General features: G+C 37.5%; 1 protein-coding gene across 2 annotated transcripts; it reads left to right on the top strand.

Annotated features, from left to right (window-relative positions):
- Nucleotides 1-4955: 4955 nt before the first annotated feature.
- On the top strand, nt 4956-9087 carry LOC141617529 (xylan glycosyltransferase MUCI21-like). Of its 2 annotated transcripts, none has more exons than XM_074434723.1 (4): nt 4956-5274; nt 5882-5977; nt 7525-8047; nt 8373-9087. In XM_074434723.1, exons 1-4 carry the CDS (start codon nt 5154-5156, stop codon nt 9016-9018), a joined length of 1386 nt encoding a protein of 461 aa, XP_074290824.1. In that variant the 5' UTR covers nt 4956-5153; the 3' UTR covers nt 9019-9087. The 2 variants fall into 2 exon arrangements, with proteins under 2 accessions (XP_074290824.1, XP_074290823.1); XM_074434722.1 differs by having other exon boundaries at nt 4978-5274; nt 5879-5977.
- The last annotated feature ends 13729 nt before the right edge of the window (nt 9088-22816 follow it).

A 22816-nucleotide genomic window follows, 5' to 3' on the forward strand; every position in this document is an offset into this window, starting at 1 on the left:
GAAAAAAAATGAAACGTGAAAAAAAGAAGAAACAGGAAGGGAGAAGAAGAAAGAGACGTAGGAAATGAAAATGAGGCAAAGAAACTGCCACCGCTATTTATTATACGTGACGTTTCTTCGTCGTTAAGAAACTTCGATAGTTATTAAAACCGTTTAGAGTTAAATTTAACCGGTTTTAGTAAAAGTTTCAAGTAATAAAACTAATCAATAAGAAATAAATTTAATGAGTGAAAATAAAATAAACTCAGCTAGTTAACGTAAATAATACAATATCAGCTTGAATCGGAATTATTAGCGATTTTTACAAAACTAGCGGATATTAATAAAAATTGCTAATTTAGTGAAATAAGCTCAAAATAGCTAATTGGACGGTTTTGTTCCCAAAATCCATCTCGGGTTCACTTAAAACAACTTTCATAAGGACTCGTAAAGAAACGGAAATTATTAAATAAATAAACTCGAACTAATTTCAATAAACTCGAACTAACTTTAAATAAACTTATTAATGATTATTAAAATTAACGTATCGAATTATCATGAAATTAATTAATTAGCTAAGCATATATATATAAATCGTTAAATGATGTAATTAAATTCAAAATAGCAATTAAAAGAATTTTATCCAACTTAATAAAATACGGGGTGTTACAATAGCCTTAATTTATTTTGTTTTCTAATGGTGTATTTTGCCTTCTAAACTTATTACCATTCGGCGCATTTTTCGCATACTACTTGTGGTTATGGCCCAAGTAGTTCTTAAACATGTTGTTAATTCGGCCCATTTGGCTTAAACATATTTTCTTTGGTTTGTATGCTACCTTAATTCGTCGGTACTTATGGTTATTTACGGTTTCTTAGGGTTCTTAAATCGTTCTTATCTCTTGTCTCGTCGTATATTATTCTAGTCATTTTATGTTTGTTCTTATCTTTTCGATGATGTCAAGAGGGGAAAAGAACGACCATGGTAAGCATTTGCCTAAGCTTGCTCCTTGTCAAGACCAATTGTTTCTTAAAGTCCTTTAAGTTTCGGTTTTCTGTTAATCGTTTGATCTTGCGTTGATCTTTATCTATAAAGATGACGGTATTATAATGAGGGGGGAACTATATACTTAGTCACAATTTTAAGAGACTTGCCATCATCAAAAAGGGGGAATTTGTTGAACCATATAGAATATATGTTTATGTTTTGATGATGTCAAGAGTACTTTATATTATATATACTTGTTGCGCGTAATTGTTCGTTTAGTCTATTCAGATTAGACTTATTATTTGCAAAGCTTAAAGGATTGTGATAGAAGTATACAAAGATATATTGTGATCAAGCCCTCAATCAAGGATCAAGATATTGCAAGATAGTGGAAAAATTATTCAAGCGTCATGAGAAGATGAAACTCATATAACGATTGATCAAGCTTGAATAATGAATTAGCCTATACTCGAAGATCTCCTAAGCAGATTAGAATAATGTAGGTGATTATCTCGTAATGGTAACATAAGAATGGATTTCTTATGTTAGTAAAGTTATAGCTTTGCAGCTATAACATTACTTACGTAGGAGCTCAATGTTATAGCTCTTCTACTATAACATTGAGATGCCAAACTTATATAACGCACGACTTAAGAAGTTTTCAAAATTGTTTTTGAAAAATGTTTTTATCCCTTTTAAATGTTTTAGCAAAATATTTATTTAACAAGGAAGCCTATATTCATATAGAGTGTGGTTTTATTTTAAATCTTATAATTAGTAATTATATTGGATTAACTTATGAGTTAAACCATATTACTAATTAGGGTTTCTAATAAAGCATACTCTTTAACCCTAAATCTAACCTAATATCAAGTTAGGGTTTTCACGAAAAATGAGGCATGTGAGCCGTGTTTGTTTCGTGTGAGCTTAAGGATAAAAGTGTCTATTGTTAAGATTTTATTCTCTAGAATTATCTTAACATATATTTTATATTTAGCTTGATATGGTTATTTTTGATAAGAATATTTTTGTTATGAAAAATCTTATCATATCTTAAGATTTAAGGGAAGAATAATTTATAAATTATCTTTTGGAATATTCTTTATTATCTCTTTGGGATTTAAGGAAAGAAACAACAAAGATATGATTTGTTTGCATATCTGATATTTCGGCCATTAGGGTTTCGTGGAAACCATGTACTTTGCTTACTCTCTTGCTATAAATACTTTACTCTTTGCTACATTTGAAATCAAGACCTTTGAGCATAATTTGATTTTATTTTAAAAGCAAAAAACCGTGTTTTACAAGCAAAAACCGTTTTATTATTTTGAAAAGGTCGTGTGTCATATAAACTTGTGCATTCATTCTTTCGTTATCATCATAAGATAATAGTGCTTAATTGATTTCTTACTCGTTCATTAACGTGAACTTTTAGTAGAATCATTAGTGCTTTCTTATTAGCGTAAGTTAGTCACTCGAGTATTTAACGGTACTCACTTGAGTTACAACTAGGGTTAGTTGTACGAGTTGGGTTAGTAAATTTGTAATCCGTAGAAAGGTACTAAATTTATTAATCGAGAATAGTGGACGTAGGTTTCGATTTGTGAAACTGAACCACTTTAAAAATCCGTGTGTCTCTCTTTCTCTTTCGTTTATTTGCTTTGTTTTAATTAGTTACTTAGTTAATTAGTTAAAGTTTAATCAATAAACTTTAAATAATTAATTATACATTTGCAATCGAAAAAGTGAGCTAATGTTTTTTAAATCCTCAATACCCCCCCCCCCCCCCCTGAGTATTTCGGATCAATAAACAACGGGTCAAGCTGGAACGAGCCATCCTCTTTTCTCTTAGAACACGCGTCCCGCTCTTGGGCTTCCGTAAACCTTCACAATATAGAAGAACGTCTAACCAGCAACATAGATTTATTTTTTTTACCTTAGCTCGAACCCGACTCGAACAACGACGGCTAGTAGAATTCCCCACAAATGTGCTACATACTGCTCTTGATTGCGTCTTCACAGTTGATTAGACTAGAAACTGACTTTGACATGACAAAGAGCAAGAACCAACCTTCACAGGTTGGTTCAAAATGGTGGCTTCAGACAATGAAACTTTGCTAACCTCGCAAAACTGGTCGAAAATCTTTTCACGTGACAAACGAGGCTTCTTAACTTCATGAGAATTAGTCTCTTCGTAATTGAACTTAATAAGATTGCTAGATGGATAATAAATGTCCACCGATAGATAATGATTTTTGGGTGAAAGAGGGTAAGAGGGAACAGATGATTCCCGTGAAGGCTCTTCATGGGGGGTTCCCGAAAAAAATAGAAGATTGAGAGAAGAGGGGCCAAACATTCATGTAAGCCCCTGATTTGGGAAGGAAAAATTGCAAGTTCTTCCCAAGTTTCAAGTTTTCGTAATCTTTGTGAGACAGATACAATTTTTTTGTGGGCTTGTCTTTTGTTAGAAAAGCTGCATTTGGAAGTTCTTGGGGCAAAGGAAAGAGGAGGGATATTATCACACTGAAATGGTGAGGGAGAGGTAGACTTGGAACCGGAGCCGGAGTCCATAAACATGTCTGAATGTGCGCTACTTACAAACTGGTCACACGTAGTCGCATTTCCTACTCTCCATACTACTAGTGGAGGCTGCACTCGAACTAGGAGAAATGAACTTGTTGTCCATATTAGCATGAAGAAGAGGTTTCTTATTTTTCTTGTCTCTCCCAAAAGGGTCAAATTCGTAAGTGACCCGTTTTCCATTGGAATTCAGAAGCAAGCGTTCAGAAACAGAGATAAACTCACGAGCTACATCCTTGTTTTTTGGTGCAAGATTCAGCGCATACTTAAAATCGTCTAGAGTCTCCTCAAGCAGATTTAAATTCTTTAAGGCAGAGCCTCGCCTTAATAAGGCTTTCACATTGCAAGGATCAAAGCTTAGGACAAAATTGCACAAACAGCGGACCTCATTATAGTTGGAAAGTTTAAGCTCACAAGCAGCTAAATTAAGGATAAGGGAGAGGCCAAGTGAAGAGGCAGCAGACTGATTTTGAGTGTCCGGAGTGGCAAGAAAACAGAAAAAATTAAGATCTAGCTTATAGAGACTGATAACAAGGGGTAAAATACCGTCTTTGAGAAGAGAATTACCCTGATCCTTTATCATATGAATAGAGTGAAAAGAGGGCTCTCCCAAACTCACATTCCATTTAACTATACCCTCATCATCCAAACCAGCATCATCCATAATCAAATATTCGCCATGATTGAGAAGAAGCGACATATAATCCATTAAAAAAGAGCTAAATTGTAACAGAGACGTATTTTGAAGCAAGAAGGAACACGACTAAGATTTGAAACCCTAAAAGACCAAAAACAACAAAATTAAACGAGCTTACAACGAAAGAGTAGTCCTGCAATTTAAGACATCATCTTCTTGCAACTGAGTTGACCGCTGGGCTCAGGAATTGATAGCGAATTTCACGAATTAATCTCTGAGCTCCGAGAAGGAAAACGAAACAAGAAACCGAACTAGGAGGATGATGGAGAAGGAGGAAGCGTTCGCCGGCGACCTGTTGGGGAGCAGAGAGGACGCCGACGAGAAAGGATAGGATGGGTAGACGGTAGGGAGATGCCAGGAAACGGTGGGATTTTTTGGGGATATTTTTTAAGGTCTTTTGGGATATTTTTTCTATTCCCTTCATTGTTGATAGACTTGGGAATAAAACATCTTGCAAACTTCTTATATAGACATTCCCTATTGATGTCAGTCTAACCCTTACACTCTCATGAAATTTTAACTAATCATTTATTGTCATTGTGCAAATGATGTACTTATACTAATAAACAAAACCCACCAAACAACAATTAATTATTCCCACAAAATAAAATGACAACAACACAATCTTGCTTTGATGGATCCCCCTATGAAACAAGACATGGGCCACACTTACCTTTAAATGAAAGGACATTAATTAATTCAATTAAAATTGAATTAACAAAACTATGAACCCACTTCACTCAATAACTCACTCAAACAACCTTACTTGTTCAAGAATAAAAATTCCATGTTTTTGGCAAAGTTATGCCGACACTTGTTGGACTAATAACATCAATAATACAATACAAATTTCTCAATAATTATACTTGTATATAACTACCAAATTTCAAACCAACATTTTCATTAAAGATGGGGATGAAGAATAAGGAACCCATTTTGAGAAAGGTCTTGGTTTTCTCTGCTCTACCATTGTTCATTCTTCTATTACTTTTGTGTCATGACCAACAACACTCTTTTGCAACTTATTCATGTAAGTTGTTCCTCTCTTTTGTTCATTCTTCTTTTTTTTGGTTTACATTGTGCAAAGGGAGTATGACAAGTTTGGGCCATCGATCGTGCCTTAAGTTGATATTTTATGGGTGAACTGACAATACAATAGTATAATCCCCATCACTCCAGTCTCTAGCACTAAATGTAAATGAGATTGGAACCTTAATTATGGTACCATTCTTGAACAAGTCTCAACAATAATATCACCCCAAATATATGCTTTCAAGGGTCTTTAATTCCGTATAGCGGGATAAGGATCGGATACATGCAGCCTTATTATTTAGTAGTAACAAAGACGGTTTTCGGGTGACCAATAATGAAAATTGAGAGCTACACTAATCGACTTTAGTGTCACTAGGTAAGGGTTGCAGTCGATTTAGCGAGTCATTTAACTTTGATTATATTTTAAGTTAAACAAGACTAAAAGAGTGAGTCTTTGTTTGATGGAAATGAATAACAAACTAGGTAGTGCAACTATTGCAGTCATACAACGGTCTTACATGATAATTTGTGATTGTATTATGTTACGCATTTTGCATAAATTTGTTGGGACTTAGTGAGAATCATTTTTTAATTAATTGTAGCAGATGAAGGGCAGGATGATGAGAAAAATACTGAGCATCACAGTTTAGGAGAGGTAGAGTCAGCAGAGCTACATTCCAAGCTAAGAAGGCTTGTTAATGGTAAGTTAATCACCATCACTACCTTTTTTTTTTTTTTTGTTCTTTTGAAATTCATATTTTCATGATAATCATTCTCATTCTCATAACTTTTGATTCGTGATTGGGTTGATAATTGATGTACATGTGTGAAATTTTGGAATCTACCAACTTTTTCAAGAAAACAACTAACACTATTTGGGCACCATTAAAGTGAGTGTATTAGATTCTCTTAAAAGAAGTGCCTTAAATATGATGGGTATAGCTTTTACTTAACCACATTTTATGCTTAACTTCCAATATCATTTTCATTGTTGTAAAAAATCATATAATCAAGTAGAGTGAAAGGGCAAGAAATTATGTAACATTGATCTTTCATTAAGACAAGAATTTGTAGTATTATAAAGGCGATTTAAAAGTCCGACCTATTATCAACTTATACTATCATTGAAAGTACAAAGAATTTGATATGTACTCCGTAGCTAGTTTATAAGAATAAGAACATCTCACCATAAGTTATCGTCTTATGCCATGGCTAGGTTACGAAAAGTTGCAACCTTATCTTTTACTAAGTCGTAGATCCGCCTCAGATCACCATATGGTTCGTTGGTTGTTTTTTTTTTTTTTTTTCTAATAGAACACAAAGGTAGTGGTAATATACTATACATTATTTGATTTGCGAGTTGTCATATGAAACCGTTGAGGTTATTAGGACAAAAATCATTCTGTATTGTTTAGGTTAATAATAGGCCATGGGAGTGTTTCTAACATGCAATTGATTTGGCTTATTGTTACAAGATTCAAGTGGATGAGTCTCATATCTTTTGTTGTATACTTGTATGGTGGAAGAATATCAGAAATATAAATTTGATTAAATGGCTAAAAACTGACAGCTTTTGAGCATGTGACATGTTAAGACTGTTATAGTCTTCTTCAATCCATTATTCATCTTTCTTGTGTCCACATATTTTTATGCTTCTTACTCCTTGCTTACTTGGTAGGCCATCTTCTGTCACTTTCTATTTGTTTTCATCTCTTTACAACTCTGGATCACACTATATTAACATTCGTCACAAACTCTTGTATGACATGATCTCGAACTTTAATAGTTTTTTTTATTTTGTCTAAAAATCAATTTATAGTAATTGTATATCCTTGTTCTGTTTTAGAATGATTTTGCTTCAAGCTGGGATTGAACCGAGCTGAACTGCATTGAAATTAAATTATCTTACTTTGTGGATCGGTCGTCTTTTTGTGGCCCATCAGTGCTGGCCAAAGTGCCAATAATGCTTAAAATACTGTGCGCATAATGTCGCATTTTTTGTCACTTGCTATTTGTAATCAAGGTTTGAAACACATTACCGCAATAACATTTTGAAGTGGTATATGCCAATTTTAATCAACCGAGATTAGATATCACGATGATAGAGTGGTATATATACCCAAAAGTTCACCCCATATATTTGAAGTAAGAGTATGATGGAAGTGCCGAAAGTTTACCCATTCATGATTCACTAATATTACTATGATAGACGTCTAGTCTAATACATGGTTGCTTAATGATGAATCAGGGAACGATCTGACTAATTTTGATGCAACCGGGATTTCTTATGACGTTGATGACTTCACTGAAATAAGTGTAATAAGCAAACCAGTCATATTCGACCAGAAATCTCTAAGTCTATATGTACCATCAAATGATGCAATCCAACCAGGCAGAAGGAAAGTCAAGCCATATCCAAGGCGAGAAGATCCGACTGCTATGGAATGGGTTACTCCCGTGGATATAATCACTGGAAATGCTACCCAAATCAGACCTCCATCATGTCAGATAATGCACCATGTACCTGCTTTGTTTTTCTCATTTCAGGGATTTGTAGAGAACCCGTTTCACGCCTTCAATGAGGTAGTAATACCGTTGTTTCTCACCAGCTGGCATTTCAGATCTCAGGTCCAGTTTGTGCTCACTGATTATCGATATGAGTGGTTTTGGAAATATACACGGGTCATTGAGAAGTTGTCGCGTTATGAGGTCATTGGCACAAAAGATAGCAAAATGGTTCATTGCTTTCCTGCTGCTGTTGTTGGGCTCAGGTATTTCTTCTTCGATTTGGTTTGTTTAAATACATTGGTCATTATTGTAAACATAAAAACGTATGATCATTCATGAGAAATAGAGCAGCGGTATCTTGTTTAGTCGAGGAAAAAAACCAATGTATTCGAAATTCACGGGAATTCTATTTAAAATGGAAGAAATTGTTTATGCAACACGTAAAATCGTGGGACATTTTACTTCCTAGACCATGTGAATTTCTATGCTAAACCAAACGACCACATTCTGTCTGAAACCTGCGAGAATTTGAGAGTAGTTCTGGACTGCTAGATCAAATTAAAGCCCTCTTTGTATTCAATCTTGTAGGTACCATGAAAATCTCGCGGTGAACAGCAGCAAAGTTCCTCTAGGATACACAATGCAAAACTTCAGGCAATTCCTGTGGAAAACATACAAGGTGAAGGTAAAAACGGCATTGAATCTTGAAAAACCAAAGTTGCTTCTCATATCTCGCAAAGGATCGAGAATGTTTCTCAATGAAGACGAGATGGTGAGAATGATGGAAGAAGAGTTAGGCTTTCAAGTGTACAGAGCATTGCCAAATGAGACATCAGACCTCAGCAAATTCGGCTCAGTTGTAAACTCATGTGAAATAATGCTCGGAGCCCACGGGGCCGGACTCACAAACGGGTTGTTTTTACCTACTGGTGCGGTCATGATCCAGATGGTGCCGTTGGGTCTGAACTGGGCTTCGGATAACTATTTTGGCGAACCAGCTCCAGGCATTGGACTTAAATACATTAGGTACAAGATTTGGAGGAACGAAACCTCACTTTACGAGAAATATGGGCCTAATGACCCGATTGTATCGGATCCTGGGTCGATTTGGGCTAAAGGATATATGGCAGTTAAGAAAGCCTATGTTGATGAACAAAATTTTAGAATCAACCTAGTTAGGTTGAAGAGTGTCCTTATTGAAGCCTTAGAACTCATGGGACGATCTTCTGCCTGATTAGAGTGTGTATATACATTACATTTGTAAATGTAATTATATTCATTTTTCAATTGTTGCTTGGATCAACTTGATGTGAGCATGGATTTGGTCTTAGGATAGGTTGGATTGGAGCTTACACGTTCAAAAATTTTGTGTACAACTTTATCCCGTTGCATTAGAGACTAGTGCTTTAGTACTTATTTAAATTGATGGGCAAGTAGAACTGCCTAACCATCCCAAGTAAAGGTCACCATAATTGGGTGACTATCTATTTTTACTCTTAATTCCACTTTATTAATCTTGACCTAATTTCACCCTCCCATAAAGAAGGTCACACCTTAAGTCATCAACTCAATCATTTTCCATCTTCCAACATTTTTAATCATTTCCTACATTCTCTATTCCAACAAAACTCCTCTCTTATAAATAAGTTAATTTTATAAATTTGTAAATATGTAAATAAAACAATAATTACTCCAATATGTTAAGTATATTATTTTTATTTCGTACATTTGTAAAAAAATAAATTAAAATAATAATGTTGAAATTTTAAAAAGTGAAAACGAATTTATTGACAATAAATAAAGTTAATTGAAAACATGATTTAACATATAAAAATACCGCATACATAGGATAAAAAAACATGAAATTTAATTTTATGAGCTAAAATACAACAAAATAATAAAATGCAATCCAAACAAATTCTAGTTTCGGAAGTTTTGCCAAATATAATCAACGAGATCATTTTTCAAAGTGATATGAGTGGCACGATCATGAATCTCGCCATGAATTTCTACGAATCGTTCTTGAGCAGACCTTGTAAGACGATGAAATTCATACGGATCATCACTAACTAAAGTCGGATTATCTTCTTTGAACTCTGCGATTATGTTTTCATAGTTAAGATAGGTTTCTCGTTCATCTTCAACTAGCATCACAAATCACTTTTAATAAGTACAAACTACTATTAACTATTAAAAATCTCCATTATAAATATGATAATGGAGATCTGATGAATTTTAGTTAGATTCGTATACTATTTGGTGGATTAATGGGTACTTCGGCGAAGTAATAAGTAAATGACTAGGTTATCTAGTAACTGGAATGGTAAGTTTAATAGATCAATTATGAAACTAAGTTAGGAAAGACAATAAATAAGGTTATGTTATATACTAATGTATATATTTCAAAGGTACACCATATAATACTCCCTTCGTCCCAGTCAATTGTTGTCCTTTGGTTTTGGCACAAAGACAGAGAAAAGGGGAGGGGGCCAATTATAAGATGACAAGTGTACTAAATTAAGTGTGAATGATCAAATTGCTTGTAATACAACGGATTTTATAGGCTGGTACTCGACCGAGTATGGCCTACTCGGTCGAGTAGTGTGAGTCGTGTAGTCTATTTGGCAACTGCCGAGGAACACTCGGCCGAGTATGATGAATACTCGACCGAGTAGAGGATACTCGACCGAGTATACTCTATACTCGACCGAGTATCCGGTCTGGCAAGTAATATTTCAGCGGTTTGATTCGGAAGTAATTAGAGGTTATTGTAATACTACGGTTTTATGAGTCTCTGGGTACTCTATCGAATGGGCCTTACTCTGTCGAGTAAGAGTGTTTTGCAATTTAAAATAGTTTCTGACCTGTAGGGTACTCGATCGAGTAGCCTTAGTACTCGATCGAGTAAGCGGCACTCGATCGAGTACGTCAGTTACTCGATCGAGTAGCCCGGTTTACGGGTAATGTTTTGACGGGTTTTATTAATAATGCGGGAATGATATATAAGGCTTTCGTCACTTTTCTCAAAACACTTTTACAATATAAAAACCTTCAAGAGAAGATTAGAAGTTACGTTGAATCATCCTCGCCGCATTATTAGCAAATCCCGGAGCTAGAAGTGTCGGATCCTATCGTTCTTTATACCTTTGTGATCCGTGCGTCGAGGGTAAGATCTACGTACCGAATTTGTTATATTTAATTAAGTTTCGTTAAACCCTAATTTTGGGAATTGGGGATTTGTGTTAGTTTTGTGTGGTTAGTGATATATGTGATGTTATGTTAGGAGGAGGATTCGTAGAAGAGGCTTTTTGATAACAACTATTGAGATCGTCTGACTGTATTGCTTTCCAGGTAGGGTTTCCCTACTCAGTATTAGTCCCATAATGCATTGTTGATGTTTTGTGATTGTTGAATACTATCGTATTCGTATTGTGACGGTTGTTGGTTTTGATTGTTGTTTAATGGTTGTGATTGTTTGTCTCTGGTTCTCGAGATGCGTTCTCGGCTGAGTGGAGTCACTTGCGGGAGTGGCTTCACGCCCTAGTTTCGCCCTCCGTGGAACCCGCCACGGGAGGGGATGTGCACATTAATGGAACAAGGTTATCGCTCGGTATGATGAGCGGGGATTTGGTGGGTACGGTGCCGGTCCCCCATCGGGCGTGGTCGGGTCCAGTGGACAGTCGGTGACGGAGATTGATTGGAGTGGGTGTGATTGTGTGTGTGACCGTTTGAGATGCTTGTTTACTGTGTTGTTGGTTATATAAATTGTGTGATTAGTACTGACCCCGTTTGATTGTTTTAAAAACTGTGGTGATCCATTCGGGGGTGGTGAACAGTTATTGAGCAGGTATGATATGACGCGTATGGGATAACTGGGATAAGTCATCACGTGGCAGTTAGAAGTCTTCCGCGTGTCAGACGATGTTTTATAGCTTTGATAGTTTTAGCAGTAGACCGTCTGAGAATCTTGTATTTCTTTTTATCAGTTTTGGAGTTGGTATGTAATCACTTTAAACATTATTTACTTTTAAGTATGTTTCGTTATTGTTTTATGATTATCATTGCCTCGGGAAACCGAGATGGTAGCATCCTTATACTTGAGTGGTCCTGGTAAGGCACTTGGAGTATAGGGGTGTTACAAAATGGTATCAGAGCGACGATCCTGAAACCTGTAACCAATGAATCTAATGAACCTGGGGAGTCTAATTAAAATGAACCCGGGGTAGAAGTTGTAGGAGCTAATGCAAAGATTTGGGAGACGTCCTAAAGTTGCGAACTCGCCCTACAATTTTGAACTGGTCACCATGGGATATGAGTCGGGATCGCTATGTGTTTATCTTTTGAATTGTGTATCTTTGTAGCAAAGTGTGGAATAAATTGGTGGATGTATGTATATGGAGAATGGGGAATGTGTAGAGAAAGATGATAATGAGGTGATGTTATATATTATTGATTGAAAGCCTGATAGTTGTTTTATGATATGGCATTATAGAAATATAGAAGGAAAAAGTGTTTGATTTGAGTTATACATAGAGTTATGTATACATATATGTTGTTGGTAGTGTTGTGCGAATTTATATAGCTGAAAGTTTGAGTAAGAGCATGAATAATTGGTAGAAAAAGATGATAATTGTTGCATGATAATATGATTTCTAATAAAGCATTTTGGTATGATGGAAGAGATTTTATAATGTTGATTATGCTAGTAACATGTTAATAGGGGACTTGATGTCATGTATTTGTGATTTTGTTTACGAAAAGTGATAGAATAAAAGCATGTGGGTAAATCATGATTGGCAAGTTAAATAAATTATGTGCATGATGAATGTCGTTGCTTTGCTTTCGAAAAGGGTAACATGTGATTGGGACTACTAGTTTCATGAGTATTGGGTTGTTTTTGTTTACCTTGTTGTCGTTTAAGTTGTTTGGAAGTAAAATCAAGTAGTTGTGTTTTTCGATTATAGAGAGGTTGTCTTTAAACTGTTATAACTTGAGATTCATAAATGATTTTAATGTGATTCCACTTGGAGGTGATAGCTTGTTCTTTTACGATTCTAACGATAGGTCACACGCCCAAAACGACCAAGAAACGAGTGAATTATGACCGTTTTACGAAAACTGGACAGTGCTGAGAAATGCGGGTACTCGATCGAGTAGCCCACACTCGATCGAGTGCACCTTGGTACTCGATCGAGTACCCCTTACTCGATCGAGTAGCCCTGGTAAAAATTTTATACGTGTCTCTGACTTTCACCTACTCGATCGAGTGAGTCATTTACTCGATCGAGTGGCCTGTACTCGATCTAGTGACCCCTATTTTGGGTCATATGCTTATCTTTTGACTTCGTTGCATATTATGTTTAATTCAAAGGCGTTATTTTGCTTCTTTATGCATTGTTTTACATGTATGTTGGTCTTGACGCGTAAGTTACCCAATCTTGTGGTTTAGTGAGTGGCACCTGTGGTGAGTATGAATTCTGTGGGAGGACATGAGTTATATGTGGTTGCGATAGATAGTGGAAAAAGAAAAGGAAGATCGTTATGGCTTAATTGAGACATAGAGCATGTTTTCTGAGATGAGATGAGATGAGTGATATGATTGTGTGTTGAGTAACGTAAAAGTAAGTGAATATGGGCAAGGGATGATGTGAGTCTAAGGAACGTGAGAATGAAAGGATTGAGAGTAAGGATGTGGATAGTGGCAACTTGAGATGTGTAAAGAATTATGGAGGGAGATGGTTAGGAGTCGTGTGGGTTAAGAATATACATAGTGAAAGTTCGTTTTAAAGGGGTTGAGAAGAGTGGTATATAGTGAACTTTGTGGAGACATGTCGCGAGGTGGATTTGTAGACAGTGAGTGATAGCAAGATCAGAAAAGATCGATGGTAAGAAAGAGGGAGATGATATCGATATAAAATAATGAGATGTGAGTTTTGGAGCAATGAGAAGGTAACCGGGGCACTAGGGAGTTAGATAGAAATAATGAAGAGTAGAACTACTAAGGGATTTTGTTGAGGGTAAACGAAAAGAATGAGGGGAGTTAAACTAGGAACATGTTCACCGAGGTTATGTGATATAAAAGTAGGGAATTGTCGAGATGTATGATACTATCACGAGGATTTGAGTTTAGAGTATATAGAAGTTCCAGGACAACATGATAATCATGAGTTTCGAGGAATTAAAGAAAGTAAAAGATGGGTAAAGAATTGGCACGATACGAGATTTTGGTGGTGAGTCGGGTGACTATACAATTAAGGATAGTATTGGGAAGAATGTTGAGGTAATGTTGTTGGATTTGATGTTCGTTATTTGGGATGTTAACCACAGATAGGACAGAAATCGTGATGTTTAGAGATGAGTGTAAGAGGTTCGATGCCCGGACAGTGGTAGTGTTATGGTTTGTGACTAGTGGTTAAGGGTGATGGTATATTAGAAAGGTAGCAATTCTAATGAGGTTGATTTTGTAGAGGCCGGATTGATATGTATGGTTGTAAGGAAGTATAAGATGTGGTTAGATGAGGCGGGTGCTAATAGTTGAATAATAATGGTATGGTTATACTTGGCATGAGGTGATGATTATGCGAATGGGGGAATATGTTATGAGGGGCATATGAGTTAAGCTCGGGCGACAGGTAACCTTTATCGAGTGGTAACTTACGTAATCAAGACTGACTAGTTGGATGTGATTACGGGTCTATGATGTGTATAAATGTTTGTGCGAGGTTCTGACCTCACGGGAAGTGGTATGGTGTGGTAGTTATAAAGCTGTTATCTGAATATCTGTAATATATGTTGGACACGGTAATTTAATTGAATGATATTCAAAAAGATAATAATTTGATTGATCTGGCATAATTGGTTATACTTGTATGTATTCATGATATATGTTATTCCGTGATATGGTAAGGGGATGATATTCATGAGGTTATTACCTGTTTAATTCATATAATATGTTGCATTGTGATTTAGTAAAGTGGATTTGAGTAAGTTTTTTTGGTCCGAGAAGTTATGTTGGGTCAGTGTTTATGGGATTGTGTCTGTTGTGATGTCTATCGGTGTGGTTGTGGTGCCTCGGGTGGTGATCCGGGCACGGTACTTAGTGTTGTGATGCGGGTATTTTCGCACTGCGGTGTGGCTGTTGGTGGCGGCGTTGCGATGCCGTCACCGGTTGTGGTGGAGTAGGCGTGATGATTATGATGCGAGTTTTCGAAAGTACATACCAGTTAAACAATAGATTGTTATTTTGTTTGTTGCTATTCCTTGTGAGTTTTGGTTGAACGTGTAGACTGTTGTTTTATTTGTTGATGTTTCTTACCAGTTTTAGCTTGGGTGTGAGGGTAGAGTATGATATGAAAGAGAGTTGTATATGTTTTCGTTGTTGTCATGTTATAGTGATATTATGTTGATGAGACATAGTTGTGAGAAGTTGTTACAGTAATTTTGATCTTGTTTTAAGATGAGGCATCGGTAGTCATAGTCATGGCAAGTGATTCGTGGAACATGTGTTGTAATGATCTGAAAGCGGCAGGTGGTTCATAATCTTTTGTTGAGATAGTGAGTGCAGAGTATTGGGAATTGGTGTCATGTTAAGTTATGTATGAGTTTTGCGGTAATGAAAGAAAAGAACTTGAGGATCTAGTGTGAGTGTACGTAACAAGTGTGGATCGTGAGTTATGCTTTTGACGATGGGAGTTTTATATAGTTATATAGAGAGGTATGTCCTGTTGCGGTAATGTGAAAAAGTTGAAGTTTTGGGTTAAGCTAAAGATTTTGAGGTATAGGTTAGGTGGTGTGACGAGTGAATTGAAGTATGAGAATTGTTTAAGTAAGAGAGCCCTAGATATATGCATGGCGAGTGTTTAGAGTATAGGTGGTTATTTTTGACATGCGGTGGTGATGAAGATAATGAAAAGATATAGCTAGGGTTTAGTATTAGTGAGTTACGAGGACGTAACATTTGTCTTAAGAGGAGTAGGATGCGATAAAAGAGATTTTGATGGTTGTGCATATGGTAATATATTTGGAAGTTTGAGTCTTGATGTAGAATAAAAGATTGATTCGTGTTGTGGGTGATTTTATTAAAGGTCATGACCGTTCTTGTAGTAGGGTGATGTTTAGGAGTGTGAGAATATTTCACTAGTGTTGACAGTTGGATGATGAGGTTATGAGTGTGAGTAAACTTCGAGGACGAAGTTCCTTTTAAGGGTGGTAGAATGTAACATTCCGTTTGATGTCTATGAGTGTCTTGATATGAGATTTGGTAGTGGATGATATATTATGGAGCTAGCAGCGTTAGAGGATGGTAGTTGGTAGTGTGTGGAGTTAGTGTCGGGAGACTTTATGATGTAGTTGATACGACATCGTGAGCAATGTGTGGAGGTAGGAATAGTTGGTGGAGTTGGTGTTAAGAGTTCATGGTTTCATGTTTTATAAGTTGGGGTTTTGTTTTGAGTTCTTAGTAGCTTTGTTGCGTCTTGACTGAGTTAGTATGTTTGTTTTTATGTATGGGTTGAACTTCGGGGACGAAGTTCTTTTTAAGGAGGGAAGACTGTAATACTACGGTTTTATGAGTCTCTGGGTACTCTATCGAGTGGGCCTTACTCTGTCGAGTAAGGGTGTTTTGCAATTTAAAATAGTTTATGACCTGTAGGGTACTCGATCGAGTAGCCTTGGTACTCGATCGAGTAGGCGGCACTCGATCGAGTACGTCAGTTACTCGATCGAGTAGCCCGGTTTAAGGGTAATGTTTTGACGGGTTTTATTAATAATGCGGGAATGATATATAAGGCTTTCGTCACTTTTCTCAAAACACTTTTACAATCTAAAAACCTTCAAGAGAAGATTAGAAGTTACGTTGAATCATCCTCGCCGCATTATTAGCAAATCCCGGAGCTAGAAGTGTCGGATCCTGTCGTTCTTTATACCTTTGTGATCTGTGCGTCGAGGGTAAGATCTACGTACCGAATTTGTTATATTTAATTAAGTTTCGTTAAACCCTAATTTTGGGAATTGGGGATTTGTGTTAGTTTTGTGTGGTTAGTTATATATGTGATGTTATGTTAGGAGGAGGATTCGTAGAAGAGGCTTTTTGATAACAGCTATTGAGATCGTCTGACTGTATTGCTTTCCAGGTAGGGTTTCCATACTCAGTATTAGTCCCATAATGCATTGTTGGTGTTTTGTGATTGTTGAATACTATTGTATTCGTATTGTGACGGTTGTTGGTTTTGATTATTGTTTAATGGTTGTGATTGTTTGTCTCTGATTCTCGAGATGCGTTCTCTGCTGAGTGGAGTCACTTGCGGGAGTGGCTTCACGCCCTAGTTTCACCCTCCGTGGAACCCGCCACGGGAGGGGATGTGCACATTAATGGGACAGGGTTATCGCTCGGTATGATGAGCGGGGATTTGGTGGGTACGGCTGCGGTCCCCCCTTTGGCGTGGCTGGTCCAGTGGACAGTCGGTGACGGAGATTGATTGGAGTGGGTGTGATTGTATGTGTGACCGTTTGAGCTGCTTGTTTACTGTGTTGTTGGTTATATAAATTGTGTGATTAGTACTGAGTCCGTTTGATTGTTTTAAAAACTGTGGTGATCCATTCGGGGGTGGTGAGCAGTTATTGAGCAGGTATGATACGACGCGTATGGGATAACTGGGATGAGTCATCACGTGGCAGTTAGAAGTCTTCCGCTGTGTCAGACGATGTTTTATAGCTTTGATAGTTTTAGTAGTAGACCGTCTGAGAATCTTGTATTTCTTTTTATCAGTTTTGGAGTTGGTATGTAATCACTTTAAACATTATTTACTTTTAAGTATGTTTCGTTATTGTCTTATGATTATCATTGCCTCGGGAAACCGAGATGGTAGCATCCTTATACCTGAGTGGTCCTGGTAAGGCACTTGGAGTATGGGGGTGTTACAGTTATATAATTTCGATAATCAGTTTCTAAACATCGTTTTACAAAACCTAATCAAACGTACGACGCTTTAATCACTCCCAATCTCTCATCTCTGTGTGTGTGAACAATCTTAGCAATCACATTCAATCCTTCATCCTTTCGTCGGCAAGTCTTTATCCCCATGTTTTTTTTTTTGCTAAAATGTAAGAATTCTCATTAATGATCAAAAATCCGCATTACACACTACTCAATGAACACAATTTTAGTGCTAATATTACATCAAATGCACTCTAGACAACCAAAGCTTATCATTATCATTGATAAACTTAGGACTCAAAACTCTAATCCTAATATGGATAGCACGCCAAACTTGCGCAGCTATTAATTCAGGTCGTGAAACCTTAAAGAATAGCCTAGCCTCATTACGCTGGTTCTAGATCAGATACCAAGCTGCCAGAAGAATAGCAGTGGCCACCTGTTTCTTCAGCCTGCTCCATCTCTTCTTCCTGATACACTGCAATTGATTAGTAGCATCTAGCCGAGCACCCAACTTCACAGCCAGAAAACTATAGATCTTATGGCTGAAGCTGCACTCTTGAAACAGATGGGCATGACTCTCAGTAGCAAGAGCACAGATACAACACTTGTCATCATTAGAGATCTGCAATTTAAATAACTTTTCCTTCAGTATTAGAGCGTGACTACCAATAAGCCAGGCAATGAAGCAATGCTTAGGATGAGAAACAGCATTCCAAACAGATTTATGTCAGTCAACCACTGGCCTTTTTTCTCTCAACCAATAATAGCACGACTTCACAGAATAGTCACCAACACCTATACTCCAGACTCCATCAGAAAACCCTTCCTTGATAGTATCTCTAACATGACAAATTTTCCTCCAATGTCAGCTGGTATCAGAGGATGGATTATAGGATTGTCAGGACTGCCCCTTTAAATACACATGATGCACCCACTAGACCCAAAGCTTATCAGGCTTCACTGATAGCCACCAGACCAACTTGCCAATAGTAGCAATATTCCAGATTGAACTGACTCTAAGACCAAGTCCCCCTTCCTTTTGAGGAACACAAACCTTATACCAGGCAAGTAAAGGAGCTTTATTATGCTCAGTACTCCCTTCCCACAAGAAATTCCTGCAAATGGCATCTACTCTATTTATGACTCCTTTAGGCAACACAAATAAAGAGGCCCAGTAACTAGACATGGTAGAGAGCACTGATTTAACAAGGACAAGCCTCCCTGCAAAAGAAAGTTTCTTAGCTCCAAGACACCTGATCCTCTCCACTATTTTATCAATGAGTACCCCACAGTCACTCTTTTTTAACCTACCTGCTGTAATAGGAACACCTAAATATTTAAAAGGCAGGGTGCCTTCTTTAATACCAGAAACAGACAAGATATCCTTTTTTAAATCAGATGGAACACCATTGAAATAAGCACAGGACTTCCGAGGGTTCATCTTAAGCCCTGAAGCTCTGGAAAAGGATTCATAAGCCCTCGGCAAGACCATAATAGACTGTGCATTCCCTTTACAGAATAAAAGTAAATCATCTGCAAACATCAGATGAGTAAGCCTCATAGGTTTGCAAAGGGGATGAAAATGAAATGGCAACTTCTCAGTAGCATAGTCAATGATTCTTGTGAAATATTTCATACACAGAGTGAAGAGTAGTGGGGACATAGGGTCACCTTGCCTCAGACCTCTCTTCCCAGGAAAGAAACCAAAGTTATCCCCATTAAGACTGAGAGTATAAGTAGCACTACTCACACATTCCATGATAAGCCTACTAACAGAAGCTGGAAAATTAAAAGCATCAAGGATCTCAGCTAAAAATTCCCAACTAACTGAGTCATAGGCTTTCATCAGATCCATTTTAAACATACAACGAGCAGAACAAGACTGTCTGTTGTACAATCTCACCAGATCTTGACACACCATTATATTTTCTAGTATACTTCTCCCTTTTATGAACCCTCCCTGATTCTTGCTAATCAACTCAGGCAAAACAAGAGCTAGTCTGTTGCACAAAATTTTGGAGATACACTTGTAAAGAACATTGCAGCAGCCAATTGGTCTAAATTGATGAACATAAGTGGGCATCTTGCATTTAGGGATCAGGGTAACAGTAGTAGCATTCAACTGCTTGAGAAGTTTACCAGAATTAAAAACATCTTGAACAGCAGCACAAACTTCATCACCAATAACTGTCCAGGAGTCCTTAATGAAAGCACTTGAGTAGCCATCGGGTCCAGGTGCTTTATGATCAGTGATTGAAAAAATGGTTGCTTTAATCTCCTGATCAGTCATAGGGAGTACAAGAATATCCTTAAGACCAGCATCACACACCCTACCTCTCTTGATGATATGAAAGTTAACTTTGTCAGTGTGGACAACAGTCCCCAAGAACTCCTTGTAATACTTTAAGAAAGCATCTTTAACAGCCTGGGGAGCAGAATGTTCCTGTCCCTTAATATCTTTCACACTCATGACCTGATTCCTAAGAACACGGCTCCTTATGACTCCATGGAAATACTTGGAGTTATAATCTCCATCTTTACTCCATGCTAATTTGGCTTTTTGACTGAGAAACAAGTTACAGTCTGCTTGTAATTTCTTGTACTCCTCAGCAGCTTGATTCTCCATGGTCAACATCTGATGATTACTAGGATCATCAATGAGCTTGGTCTGAATGGCCTCAAGATTCCTTAAAGCCAAAGCAGCAACATTTTCAATATCAGCAAAGTGATCTTTGTTAAATTGTCTTAGATGGACCTTTAAGCTTTTTAATTTCCTAACCACTTGAAACATCTTAGTACCCTGACATTGCACAGTCCACCAGCCAATTAAATTGGGAATAAAGCTTTTATCCTTACCCCACATGTTGTGATATTTAAAAGGCCTCTTGAAATTATCAGACTGATCAGAGCTCTTAATAATGCAACGAGTATGATCAAAAGTTCCTTCAGGAAGAAAATGGGCATACAAGGAAGGCATCTTCTGACTCCACTCACTGTTAATAAGTACTCTGTCTAGCCTACTGAAAACTCTGGTGCTTGCATCCTGTTTATTATTCCACGTGTAATAGGCCCCTTGGCCAGGGCTATCAACTAGACCACAAGCATCCAAACAACTCTGAAACTCATCAATCTCTGCATCAGTACTAGTACCACCAAGCCTCTCAGTGTGAGATAACACACAATTAAAATCTCCAGCTGCCATCCAAGGCCCATTAATGACAGATGCAAAGTTGATAAGCTGATTCCATAAACTTCTTCTATCAATGGAATAAAACTCTAAGAACACGAAAATGGACAGAAAATAAGCTAAAAACCGTGAATCAAATGCTAAGGATCGAGTGAATTGGATATGAAATAAACCAAGCACAAAGCCAAGGTTTAAGACTAAGAGCTTGTTCAAGCACCTAGCAAAGAACTCACTCAACCCCTAGCACTAAGCATAGGAGGATCTTCTAGCACAAAGCAAAGAATTTAAGAGGAAAAACTAGGTTTTCACTTGTATTAATGTTCAATCAAATCTGAAGTTCTCAAGTGTTTAGCTTGGTTTATATAGACCAAGGCTTACAATCTTGACCCTTGATTACTAGTTACATCTAAGGGCCACAAAAATAGCAGCTAAAGACCAAGAAAAACGGCAGCCAAGGACTATGACAAATATGAAATGAAAAGGACATAAAGCAAAGAAAGTAAACTAATAGTCCAAACTTCCTTGTTTGTAGCTCAACTTCTTATTTATGATTATATGGACTGAAATGGGGCTTGAGGAAACCGTGTAAGAGTCCTTGTTGCAGCCATAAAGTCCCTTGAGCTTTGTTGGTTCAAAAGAGGAAGGTTGATAGCGACATAATGCACAAAAAACTAAGCTTGTTCCAGCCATGGTTCTGATTGCGCGCGGTTCAAAAAGCTTGGCAAACTCTATGATAGGAACGGCTTTGGGATATAAGTTCCTACACAAAAACGTCCCAAACTCACCAAAGATTAATCCCATGCTGGAAAATGGCACGACTTCTTAGACGTAATTCATGTTAGACCTCAATCTAGTGCAAGGTCCAAAACCGGGTGAAATGTGGCCTTTCTCGGTTTGATTTGTTTCAATCTCCCCTTCTTGAAAAGGATTTGCCCTCAAATCCTCGAGCTTATCCTCCTCAATCTCTTCATAATAAGGACTTAAATCCCCAACATTGAAAGTTCCATGGACTCCATATTCTCCGGGAAGGTTTATCTTGTATGCATTGGACCCAAACTTCTCAAGTACTTCGAATGGGCCATCAGCTCTAGGCATGAGCTTATTCTTCCTTTTTTCTGGAAATCTTTCTTTCCTCAAGTGTATCCAAACAAGATCTCCGGGCTCAAAGATTTTGGTTCCCTTAACACCCTTGGATTTGGCCTTGTGAGCCTCATTAGCCTTCTCAATTTGCTTCTTGACTTGTTCATGGACATGGAGCATTTGTTCAACCCTTTTTTTAGCATCATAATCAATGGTATTTCTTTTGATGGGTGCCAAATCAGTAGGCATCATAGGATTCACGCCATATACCACCTCAAATGGAGACTTGCCCGTGGTTGTGGAAGGGGCTCGGTTGAAGGCGAACTCGGCTTGAGCTAGTTTGAGGTCCCAATCTTTCAATGATCTTGCAACCGTGCACCTAAGGATCCTCCCCAAGGTCTTGTTGGTAACTTCCGTTTGCCCATCAGTTTGGGGGTGATGGGAGGTGCTAAACAAGAGCCTTGTTTTGAGTAGCTTCCATAAGGTTCTCCAAAAATGACTCATGAACTTGGAATCCCTATCCGAGACAATGGACTTAGGAATACCATGTAGCTTGACCACTTCTTTGAAATAGAGCTCGGCCACACTAGTTGCATCTTCGGTTTTCTTGCAAGCAATGAAATGAGCCATTTTGCTGAATCTATCCACAACCACCATGATTGAATCCTTCCCTCTTTGAGTTCTTGGTAAAGCAACAATGAAATCCATGCTTATGTCTTCCCATGGCTGATTTGGAACCAGCAAAGGAGTGTAGGGGCCTGTTTGGAAATAGGATTTTGATTGTTGACAAGGAGCACACCTCTTGATCACATCTTGGACATCCCCAAG

The sequence above is a fragment of the Silene latifolia genome, chromosome X (genome assembly GCF_048544455.1).
Source record: "Silene latifolia isolate original U9 population chromosome X, ASM4854445v1, whole genome shotgun sequence".
Classification (NCBI taxonomy): Eukaryota; Viridiplantae; Streptophyta; class Magnoliopsida; order Caryophyllales; family Caryophyllaceae; genus Silene; species Silene latifolia.